General features: G+C 45.3%; 1 protein-coding gene across 1 annotated transcript in view; it reads left to right on the top strand.

The window, feature by feature from the left end:
• c1qbp (complement component 1, q subcomponent binding protein) overlaps positions 1–10,022 on the top strand; it is a 29,472-nt gene extending 19,450 nt beyond the window's left edge. Inside the window, exons 4-6 of the mRNA XM_068010054.1 lie at positions 2,000–2,095; positions 8,696–8,818; positions 9,533–10,022. Coding sequence (XP_067866155.1) covers positions 2,000–2,095; positions 8,696–8,818; positions 9,533–9,679 — 366 coding nt within the window. The 3' untranslated portion in view covers positions 9,680–10,022. The remainder of the gene's footprint in view (positions 1–1,999; positions 2,096–8,695; positions 8,819–9,532) is intronic.
• Positions 10,023–12,160: the final 2,138 nt, after the last annotated feature.

The following is a 12,160-nucleotide window of genomic DNA, read 5'->3' as shown; positions in this document are numbered from 1 at the left end:
ATTGAACACAAACACATACAGATGGTGGTGAAACCAGGTTAATCTGTAGCAATGGAATGTAATGTTTGGCCTAATTCCTCGAAGAATGTGTCCTATGTAATCCTTCTTCTTGCCCTCCTTGTCTCGAGAGACAATGGATACGCGCCTGGAGGTGGTCAGTGGCTTGTGGAGCAGCGCCTGGAGTGGCTATAAAGGCCAATACTAGAGTGACAGGCTCTTCCACAGGTGCTGCAGAAAAAATTGGTTGTCGGGGCTGTTACACAGTTTGCTCTCCCCTTGCGCTTCTGTCTTTTTTCCTGCCAACTGCTAAGTCTCTTCGACTCGCCACACTTTAGCCCCGCCTTTATGGCTGCCCGCCAGCTCTGGCGATCACTAGCAACTGACTCCCACGACTTGTGATCAATGTTACAGGAGTTCATGTCGCATTTGCAGATGTCTTTACCGCGGAGATATGGACGGCCGGTATGTCTGATACCAGTGGCGGGCTCGCTGTACAATGTGTCCTTGGGGGTGATGCCATCTTCCATGCGGCTCACATGGCCAAGCCATCTCAAGTGCCGCTGACTCAGTAGAGTGTATAAGCTGGGGATGTTGGCCGCCTCGAGGACTATGTAATCCAATGCATGGGAATCTGCTAGTCTTATTCTTTAATTGAATGTGAAGTTGAAGCTGTTGAGTTGAACAAGTGCTGAGATATTTCCCAGATCATTTCTGTCATGATCATGCTGAGTGACTCCTAATTTCAGGGTACCAAAGTTTGAATAAATATTCTTGAAATAACGATCAAAGGAAGTACTTTGATATCTTGAGCTGTTAAGTTGTGCCTTTTGGCATTTCTGATCCATTAACTCCACATTCTGTTTGCAGTTCAATACTCTGGAGAGCAGGAGTGCAGTATTATACATGAATCCCTTAGCTCTGATGTTGCAATCAAGAGGTTGTCTCATTTAATGAGCCAACATTAATCTTTTGAGAAAAAGGAGGTAAAATATTAGTGTCCGTAACAGATGTAAAACGACACATTAAATCCAAAGAAGTAATTAAATGAGTCCATGCTTGTGTTTTGAAAGGCTGAAGGTTGTACGAGGAACTAAGATTTTGGCGAAAGAGTTAGTGTAGGAGTTTGCACAATGAATCATGGGTTCCACACACTTCAGTTACCAAGAGGAAAGTATAATAGAACAGTTTATTTGGAGCTTTGAAGAAACCAAAGGGGAAAACTCTGAGGATTTTAATGATGTAGAGAATGACAATACTGATTCTGATGGAGGAAGAGGAGGCTGCCTATGATGGGAGCTTTTTCTTGTGTTCTGTCCAGGAATAGAAGAGGTGCTGGAAGGCACTCTTCAGATATGTATTCAAGGTTTGGATATACTTGGACTTTTTGCAGTTGTTGTGTTGTATTTGGGCCTTGTTGAGATTTGAGTTGAGTTGGTAGACAAGCACTTGGGAGGTGACATCAGCAATGGAGAAGTTCTGAAGCTTCCATTCAAAGTCACAGTCAGTAGGCTAAGAATGACATAAAGGACAATTAATAGAGCCATGAACGGTAAGTGCAAGTACCTGGTTCCACTTGAGACATGAAGAAATTGTATTGTGAAGGACTGAAGGAAACTCTATGTTCAGTGCCCATTGCGGAGAGCAAGATGCAGTGATTGAAGCATTGAACTGTATGAAGGCTGAATCTTGTAAGCACCATAGGAAGTTGATAATTGTAAAGTGGGAGCATTAGCAAAAGAATGGGTTGACTATAGGGTCATTGGAAGAAAGAATATTACTGGAGAGGATAGACACCTGAGGTTTTGGGGGAGAGGGCAGGAAGGGGATGGAGCAAAGAGTCTGAGAATCTGTTGATTTTATTGTCCACTCCATCCCCCTGTTCAGGAAAGTAGGTGGGTCTTGTGGGAGATTGATGGTAACTTGCACAATGCCAGAATAAAAAGTTGTATCTAAAATGTTGGACCTGTTGTATCTAACAAATAATTGAATTTCTTTGCAGCCTGAAATCATCTCAACCCCAAACTTTGTTGTGGAGGTGACCAAGCTAGCGAACAACCAGAGCCTGGTGTTTGACTGCCACTATCCCGAAGATGAGGTGGGTATTTGTACTGAGACTGACTGGGTCGGTCAAGCCGATTGTAGATCTTCACTTTATTTTACACAAAATAGACACCGTTTTGTACTCCACATTCGACTACAGGGGGATGTTCAGTTTCTGTCTACAAATGGAGGTTTTTGTTCAGTGCTTAGCTCAGGGCATAATGTACTAAAAGTGAAAATGTTTCTTAAAACACTTATCTGCCACCTACACCCACTGTTTACAAGAGATGTCACTGAGGGACAGTATGTAAGGGCGAGAGTGACCAAGGATAGATCCTTGTGAAACTCTAGACGTGATGTGAGAGAGAGGAGAGGCTATCGGCTGAGCTACACTGGCTATGGTCGGATAGGTAGGAATGGAATTGGGTGAGAGCAGTCCCACGGAGCTGGAGGACAAGTGTTGGGAGGCTGACCTAATCATAGAATCATGCAGCATAGCAGGTCGCCGTTCAGCCCATCGTGCCTGTGCCAGCTCTTTGAAAGAGCTATCCAATTAGTCCTACTCCCTGGCTCTGTCCCCATAATACTGTAAATTTTTCCCTCCTTGTATATATCCAATCTGCTTTTGTAAGTTACAATTGAATCTGCTTCCATCACCCTTTCAGGCAGTGCTTCCGCCTTATATGACTACCATGTTCAACATTGAGGAGAAGATGGGGGAGATGGCGTACTCTGGTCACAGGATGTTACTCATTTGATTAGGACAGTTTAGGTGCTAGGCGAGGAGGGGAAGTGGTGGACGTTAATTGGAGGTTACATGTTCAAGGACTTCAGGGAAGGGTCAGGTGTAGTTTTCTTATGAGATGGGGATCATGCCACTTTTAAAGGAGGGTGGGATGGTGTCTGATAAACTATTTACAACACCAGCTAGTGTGGGACCGGGAAGAGGAGTTGGTGGTAAGGAATTCCAGGGAATGGGATTGTAGACCAGGGGGTGGACGTTCTGGACAATGCAGTCTTGGAAAGTGTAGGAGTTCAGGACAAGAGCAAGTAGAAGACTGATTGGGATGAGAGGAAGTAGTGGAGGCGCTACATGAATGGCTTGTGTCTTGTTGAATCAGTGCTTTCTTCAAACTTGGTGTCGGAGATGAAAGTATAGTGGTGGGGAGGTTTAAGGAGACAGATTACTCAATAACAAAAAAAAGCCTGGGGTGGTTCTTGCCCTCTGGAATGATAATAGAGTCATACAGCATAGAAACAGGCCGTTCGGCCCACCAAGTCCATGCTGACCATAATGCCTATCTATACTAATCCCATCTGCCTGCATTAATTCCATATCCCTCTATGCCTTGCTCATTCAAGTACCTGTCCAGATGCCTCTTAAATGTTGTTACTGTTCCTGCCTCCACCACCACCTCAAGCAGCTCATTCCAGATACCCACTATTCTTTGTGTGAAAAATTTACCCTTTGATCCCCTTTAAACCTCCTCCCTCTCACCTTAAATCTATACCCTCTAGTTTTAGTCATCCCTACCATGGGAAACAGACTCTGGCTATCTACCCTATCTATGCCTCTCATAATTTTATATACCTCTATCATGTCCCCTCTCAGCCTCCTTCGATCCAGGGAAAACAGACCCAGCCTAACCAATCTCTCTTTATAACACGAGCCCTCCAAACCAGGCAACATCCTTGTGAATCTTTTCTGCACCCTCTCTAGCTGAATTACATCTTTCCTGTAGTGCGGTGACCAGAACTGCACACAGTACTCCAAATGCGGCCTAACCAACATTATGTACAACTGTAACATGACGTCCTAACTCTTGTACTCACTGCATCTGCCGATGAAGGCAAGCATGCCATACGCCTTCTCCACCACCCTGTCTACCTGTGTTGCCACTTTGAGGGAACTATGTACTTGCACCCCAAGGTCACTTTGCTCAACAACACTCCCCAGGGCCCTGCCATTCACTGTATATGTCCTGCCCTGATTTAACTTCCCAAAATGCATCACTTGGCACTTGTCTGCGTTAAATTCCATTTGCCAATCCCTTGCCCACTTTCCCAGTTTATTTATATCCTGTTGTAACCTTAGATAACCTTCTTCACTGTCCACTATACTACTAATTTTGGTGTCATCTGCAAACTCACTAATCATGCCCCCTGCATTCACATCCAAGTCATTAATATGTATGACAAACAGAGGGCCCAGCGCCGATCCCTGCGGCACACCACTGGTCACTGGCCTCCAATCTAAAAAACAACCCTCCACCACCACCCTCCGCCTCCTATCACCAAGCCAATTTTGTATCCAATTTGCTAGCTCACCCTGGATCCCGTGTGTTCAAACCTTCTGGACCAGCCTACCATGCGGAACCTTGTCAAAGGCCTTGCTAAAGTCCATGTAGACGACGTCCATCGCCCTGCCCTCGTCAATCCTCTTGGTCACCTCCTCGAAAAACTCAATTAATTTTGTGCGACATGATTTCCCACACACAAAGCCATGCTGACTATCCCTAATCAGACCATGCCTTTCCAAATGCATATAAATCCTGTCTCTCAGAATCCCTTCCAATAACTTTCCCACCACTGATGTAAGGCTCACTGGCCTGTAGTTCCCTGGCTTATTCCTGCTACCCTTCTTAAATAAAGGCATAACATCAGCTATCCTCCAGTCTTCCAGTGCCTCACCTGTGGCTAACAATGTTACAAAAATCTCTCCCAGGGCCCCAGCAATCTCCTCCACTGCTTCCCATAGCATCCTAGGATACACCTGGTCAGGCCTTGGGGATTTACCCACCTTAATGCGCTTCAAAATCTCCAACACCACCTCCTTTGTAATGTTGATATGCTCCAGGATATCGCTGTTCCCTCCCTTGAACTCACTAGCTTCCATGACCACCTCCATGGTAAATACAGACGAGAAGTATTCATTTAAGACCTCGCCCATTTCCCTGGCTCCACACATAGATTACCACACTGATCCTTAAGGGGACCTACTCTCTCCCTAGCTACCCTTTTACTCTTAGTATACTTATAGAATCTTATCTGTCAATATTATCTAATAATGTATTCGTTTTATCTGAGGAGATAAAGAGGATGCTTCTCATGATCAAACCACATCTGACAATGGGTGATTAGGGGAGTTAAGTGCTAATAAGCTTGAGTTTGTATCCTTCTGACTTGAAGGGACGATTAGGGATGTCTGGGAGTGTGGTGGGGTACAGAATGATGGTTTTATTGGGAATGGGAGCATTGAAGACGGGTGAAGAAGCAGTTAAACATGTCAACAGTACTGAGTGGAGTGGTAAAGGCAAAGGATCTGCAATGAGGTTCTAAGGGACATGGAGCAATTTTTTTGATTGGAGAGTAGGGTAGGAGATGAAGTGGACAAAGGTGGCCTTTTCGGATACAAAAACTGGGTGCCAAGGCTGACATGCTGAGATCGAAGGGGTGGCTTAGAATGTGAGATGGCGAATCTCTGAAGAATTCTGAGGAGTTGAGGCTTTCGATGGCAAACGCATATTTATTGTACATTCCTGGTTGCCCTAAGAAGGTGTTGGTGAGCCTTAAGGCAGTCCTTATGGTACACCCACAATGGTGTTGGGTTGGGAGTTTTGGGATATTGACCCAGCAATCAACAACGGTGATCCCTGTCCAAGTCAGGGTGGTGTCTTACTTGGATAGCTTGCAGTTGATGCTATTCACATGATGTTGCTGCCACCCAGATATTAAGCTTGGCCAACATTTGCTACTGGAATCTATTTAAAACCTTTCATTTGAATATAAACCCTTAAAACAACCCCTCTAGGTACAGTAATAAAAACAAGAAATGCTGGAAATACTCAGCAGGTCTGGCAGCATCTGTGCAGAGAGAAGCAGAGTTAATGTTTCAGGTCAGAGACCCTTCTTCAGAACTGACATACTAGAAATGGAAAAGGTTGTAAGCAAGTAAAGTGGGGGTGGGGCAAGAGATAACAAAGGTGAAGGTGTTGATGGGACAAGGTCACAGAATAACTGATCAGAAGGTCATGGAACAAAGGTGAACAGGATGTTAATGGTGTGCTGAAAGACAAAGCATTAGTACAGATAGGGTGTAAATGACTAAAGCATAAAGCACTCTAAGTACAAACATTAAAAAAAACATTAAAACAACCAAAACAGGGGGTAAGCACAGTGGAAACAAACTGAAAAACCTAAAATAAAATAACCAAATAAAAAAGGAAAACAAAAAAAGAAAAAAAAACTAAGCATAAAAAGGGGGACCTGTCATGCTCTGAAATTATTGAACTCAATGTTCAGTCCGGCAGGCTGCAGTGTGCCTAATCGGTAAATGAGATGCTGTTCCTCGAGCTTGCGTTGATGTTCACTGGAACACTGCAGCAAGCCCAAGACAGAGATGTGAGCATGAGAGCAGGGGGGTGCGGTGGGGGGAGGGAGTGTTGAAATGGTGAGCAACCGGAAGCTCGGGGTCCTGTTTGTGGACTGAGCGGAGATGTTCCGCAAACCGGTCACCCAGTCTGCGTTTGGTCTCCCCAGTGTAGAGGAGACCACACTGTGAGCAGCGAATACAGTATACTACATTGAAAGAAATACAAGTAAATCGCCGCTTCTCCTGAAAGGAGTGTTTGGAGCCTAGGATAGTGAGGAGAGAGGAGGTAAATGGGCAGGTATTACACCTCCTGCGATTGCAGGGGAAGGTGCCATGGGAAGGGGGCGAGGTGGTGGGGGTAATGGAGGAGTGGACCAGAGTGTCGCAGAGGGAACGATCCCTTCAGAATGCTGACAGGGGAAAGGAGGGGAAGATGCGTTTGGTAGTGGCATCACGCTGGAGGTGGGAGAAATGGCAGAGGATGATCCTTTGGATCTGGAGGCTGGTGGGGTGGAAAGTGAGGACAAGGGGAACCCTGTCACGTTTCTGGGAGGGAGGGGAAGGGGTGAGGGTAGAGGTGCGGGGAATGGGCCGGACACGGTTGAGGGCCCTGTCAACCACAGTGGGGGGAAAACCTCGGTTGAGGAAGAAGGAAGACATATCAGCAATACTGTCGTGGAAGCTAGCATCATCAGAGCAGATGCGTCGGAGATGGAGAAACTGGGAGAATGGAATGGAGTCCTTACAGGAGGCAGGGTGTGAAGAAGTGTTGTCGAGGGAGGGAAGGGAAGTGTCAGAGATGGACCATGTGAAAGTGAGAGAAGGGTGAGAATTAGAAGCAAAGTTGATCAAGTTTTCCAGTTCTGGGCGGGAGCAGGAAACTGCACCGATACAGTCATCAATGTACTGGGGAAAAGAGTTGGGTGAGGGGGCCTGAGTATGACTGGAACAAGGAATGTTCGATATATCCCACAAAAAGACAGGCATAACGTGGAACCCATACGGGTACCCATAGCAATGCCTTTTACTTGGAGGAAGTGGGTGGAGTTGAAGGAGATGTTGATCAATGTGAGAACAAGTTCAGCCAGGTGGAGGAGGGTGGTGGTGGTGGTGGATGGGGACTGGTTGGGCCTCTGTTCAAGGAAGAAGCGGAGAGCCCTCAAACCGTCCTGGTGGGGGATGGAGGTGTAGAGAGATTGGACGTCCATAGTGATGAGGAGGAGGTTAGGGCTGGGAAACTGGAAATTGTCAAAATGACGTAGGGCGTCAGAAGAGTCACGGATGTAGGTGGGACGAGACTGGACCAGAGGAGAAAAGATAGTCAAGATAGAAAGAAATGAGTTCAGTGGGGCAGGAGCAGGCTGAAACAATGGGTCTGCCGGGACAGTCCTGTTTGTGGATTTTGGGAAGGAGGTAGAAGCGGGCTGTCCGGGGTTGTGGGACTATGAGGTTGGCAGCTGTAGAGGGAAGATCTCCAGAGGAGATGAGATCAGTGACAGTTCCTTGGACAGTAGCTTGATCGGTCATGGTCCAGGGGGAGGTAGGAAGAAGTGTCTGAGAGTTGACGCTGAGCCTCTGCAAGGTAGAAATTGGTATGCCAGATAACACAGTGAGGAGGGCAGAGAAGTAGAGATGGCCGATGTCTCGCCGACAGTTTTCAATGAAAAGATCAAGAGTGGGTAAGAGGCCAGAGGGGGGGTCCAAGTAGAGGGGGAATGCTGGAGGCGGGCGAATGGGTCTGCTGGTTGTGGGGAGGACTCCTGGTCAAAGAAGTGAGCCCGAAGGCGACGGAAGAAGAGCTCAATGTCATGCCGAGTGTGAAATTCATTTGAGGTGGTGGTGTAAGGTGATAAAACTGAGTCCTTTGCCGAGTACAGAATGTTCAGCATCAGAGAGGGGAGGTCAGCGGGTATAGTGAATACACGGCAAGGGGTCAGAGGGAAGTGAAGGGGAAGAAGGATCTGGAGGGGCATTAGTCCCTATCAGCTGCTGGAGCTTGCGTTCCTTAACACCTGAAAGGAAGAAAAAAAGTTTTTTGTTAATGCGTTGAACGAAATGAAACCGCGGAGCTTTGAGATAAGGTGGGGCGGTGCTCCTGGAGAGAGGGGTCCTGTGTGTACATGTGGCAGCGCATAGCACCGAGTGTGGATCTCAGGATGCGCGAGAACAGCAGTCTGAGGAACGTTGTATTTCTCGGAGATACCTGTAATCCCTAAGTAGTGTTTGAAGTGCTAATTATAATGCATTTCCATTTTTTATGTCCAAAATGACAATCGACTACAGATTGGACGTGGCGATGAGGATGACAGTGACATCTTTGCCATCAGAGAGGTTAGCTTTCAGCCCACTGGAGAGGACAGTTGGAAAGACACCAGCTATACCCTTAACACAGATTCCCTTGACTGGGTGAGTGGGGAAACAGCAAGCTGCTGAATGCCTGTGAATGTCAACCTGTTAGGAATTTGGTAGGAGTTCTGGAACGAGTTTCCAACACCATGAAATTTTCTCTCCAGCATCTGATTTTATTGTGTTTACTCATCCATTTTGAATTTTTAAGTATTTCCTTCTTCGTTTTGCCACCTATCTTCACCCCTCTTCTGATGTTGGGGTACCCTCACTGGGGTATGTTTTCTGTAGGAACTGTTCACCCTCTGGCGCTTTTGGTTTATAAACCTTCACAGCAAGTGTTGGCATGTTATTTAACTACTAAGGCCATCACAGCTGAACCTGATCCTAGCTTCACCTGACATCCCTGTGAATGTGCACAGTAGATGATTGGCACTACATATCAATCATGCTTTCAAGTTGGAGCCAATGGAGGGGAGGGGAAGCATGCAATGACTTAATAATAAATGGTTTTTATCATTTCCTATGTCATGCCTTGTTCTTGCAGGCTGATAGATAGTTCTATTTCCAGGAGTTAAAGCAAAGCAGGTGTTACAGGTTTGTCGGTAATCTTAAAATGACTGCTTCTGAGCTAGGTTGTCTATTTGCACTGTACTCTTCCATTAGCCCATTAGAATTGCTTTGTTAAATTTTTAGCGCATGCTACTTAGGCTGTGCACCTTGACTACACTGAATCAGTCACCTGGACCCTAACTCCCCTCTTGTCTCCTGCAGGCCCTCTATGACCATCTGATGGACTTTCTGACCGACCGTGGGATTGATAACACTTTTGCTGATGAACTCATTGAGCTGAGCACTGCCTTAGAACACCAGGAGTACATCAAGTTCCTTGAAAATTTGAACAGTTTTATCAAATGCTAATAGTATGTACAATTATCACCGTCTCCCAGCCTTCTGACAAAGATTGCTTTGCGATGGTAATGTTTGCGTCAAATGGCAGAATGTCCCCAGACTTTAAATTATTTTACAATAGATTTTGTACAAAAGTATTCTCTGGTACTGAACTGCTCTGTGTGATTAGCACCCATCTATATTATGTACAAAATAGTTTGGGATGCTAAATATCCAAAATGAAGCCTCTGAATTGTACACTAATTATGGAAGTGTTACGTTTGTGAACACATTGACCAGATTATTTCCCCTTCATAATGTCGCTAACCTAAGATGTTCCCCCCCACTCCAATAAAATGAAGTCTTGAATAAACATGTTTAAAGTGGGTTCTCTTGATTTCTTGGGTTGTTGAGTGGGGCTGGGGGAGGGGAGAGAGGGCGAAGGACTTGGTTTCAACTGCATATGGGACTAGAAATATTGCATAGATTCAGCATTCATAGTGAGTGACAGTATTGTGTTTTGCAAAAAATAGAACAGCAGGAAGCTTCTCAGGCCATACAATTACTAGAATGACTACTGTGTAACCATACCTGATTACAAGTGTTCATTTACATTTTGGAGAGTTGGGGCATCTGTTTTGCATCTTTCCACATTCTAATCAATCTGAAGTAATTTTCTGTACAATCCTTAAATTCTTTCAAATGGAATTTGATGCAAAAAAGATTAAAGGATATGGGAAGCAAGCAGGAGAGTGGGTTTACAGAAAGGCAGGTAGATTTGCATTTATATAGCACCTTTCATGTCCTCTGGTAGCCCCAAAGTGCTTTACAGCCAATTAAATATTTTTTTGAAGTGTAATCTCTGTTATGGGAAATGAGGGCAACCTGTTTGTGCGTAACAGCCAGCAATGTGAATAGCCAGTTAATCTGTGATGTTGGTTGAGGGATAAGTATTGGCTGGTTCATTGGGGAGAACGTATCTGCTCTTCTATGGAAAGTGCCATCAAAAGAAAAACTTGTATTTATATAGCACCTTCAGTGCACTTCCTTAAGGGGTGCTGAGAGCAGATTCAGTCGTATCCAAAAGGGAATTGGCACATATTGAAAAGGGAAAATTTGAAGGGCTATGGGGAAAAAGTAAGGAGTGGAATTAAATGGACAGCTCTTTCAAAGAGCTGGCTCAGACATGATGGGCTTGTTGGCCTCCCCTTCCTGCTAAAGATTCTATTGTAAAAGCAGGACAAACTAATCTTAGTGTAGTTACAAGACCACCTCATCCAGAAGCAAATATCCTTGTTTTTAAATGCACACAAATGAATGGATAGAAGGTAATCAGGAACAGTTGGCATACATTTTGACACAATTTATGCTTGACCCACCACAAAGAAAGGATTTACATTTATACAGTACTTTTTCACAACCCTTGGATGTCCCAAAGCAGCTTGCAGACAATGAAATACTTTGATGTATAGTCACTCTTGTAGGGAAATGCAGTAGCCAATTTTCACGCGGTAAAGTCCCACAAATAGAAACGAGATATATGACCAGATTATCTTTCAGCAATATTAGTTGAGGGATTAATACTGGCCAGAACTCTCCTCTTTTTGGGACAGTGCCGTAGGTTCTTTTGCATCCACCTGAGACGGCAGACAGGGCCTCTGTTTGATGTCTCATTTGAAAGGTAGTGGCTCTTGGACAACAGATGTAGACAACACGCAATGTTCAGCACCATTCGCGACGACTCAAATACTTAAGCAGTCAGTGTAGAAATGCAGCTAGACCTGCACAATATCCAGGCTTAGGCTGATAATTGGCAAATAACATTCATGCCAGGCAATGACCATCTCAAATGAGCGAGTCTAACCATCTCCCCTTGATGTTCAATGGCATTGCCATCGCTGAATTCCCCCACTATCAACATCCTGGGGGTTGCTATTGACCTAAAACTAAACTGGACCAGGTACGTAAGTACTATAGCTACAAGAGCAGGTCAGGGGCTGGGAAATCTGCAGTGAGTAATTCACCACCTGTCTCCCCAAAGCCTGTCCACCATCCATAAGGCACAAGTCAGGAGTGTGATGGAATACTCTCCACTTGTCTGGATGAGTGCAGCTCCAACAACACTCAGGAAGCTTGACACCATCCAGGACAAAGCAGCCTCCTTGATTGATGCCCCATCCACCAACACACAGTGGCAGCAGTGTACACCATATACAAGATGCTCTGCAACAACTCACCAAGGCTCCTCAGCCAGCACCTTCCAAACCCATGACCTCTACCTAGAAGAACAAGGGCAGCAGATGCCCATTCAGAACAATTAGAAATTTGAAACTATTGCTACACAATAGGGCACATCCTTATGATTTAGCTGGTTTCTTACAGCTCTCTGTGTTTAAGGTTTGATCTCGGAGTGAGTCGAGAAGTCCATAGTCATTGAGTTTTGGGTCAGATCACAAATAGGAGGTGAGAATTCCACAAATGGTTTTATCTTGGGTATGTCCATTCAAGGGA

Source organism: Heterodontus francisci, chromosome 30 (genome assembly GCF_036365525.1).
Source record: "Heterodontus francisci isolate sHetFra1 chromosome 30, sHetFra1.hap1, whole genome shotgun sequence".
In the NCBI taxonomy this organism is placed as follows: Eukaryota; Metazoa; Chordata; class Chondrichthyes; order Heterodontiformes; family Heterodontidae; genus Heterodontus; species Heterodontus francisci.
This window is presented reverse-complemented; position numbering and strand designations above follow the sequence as displayed.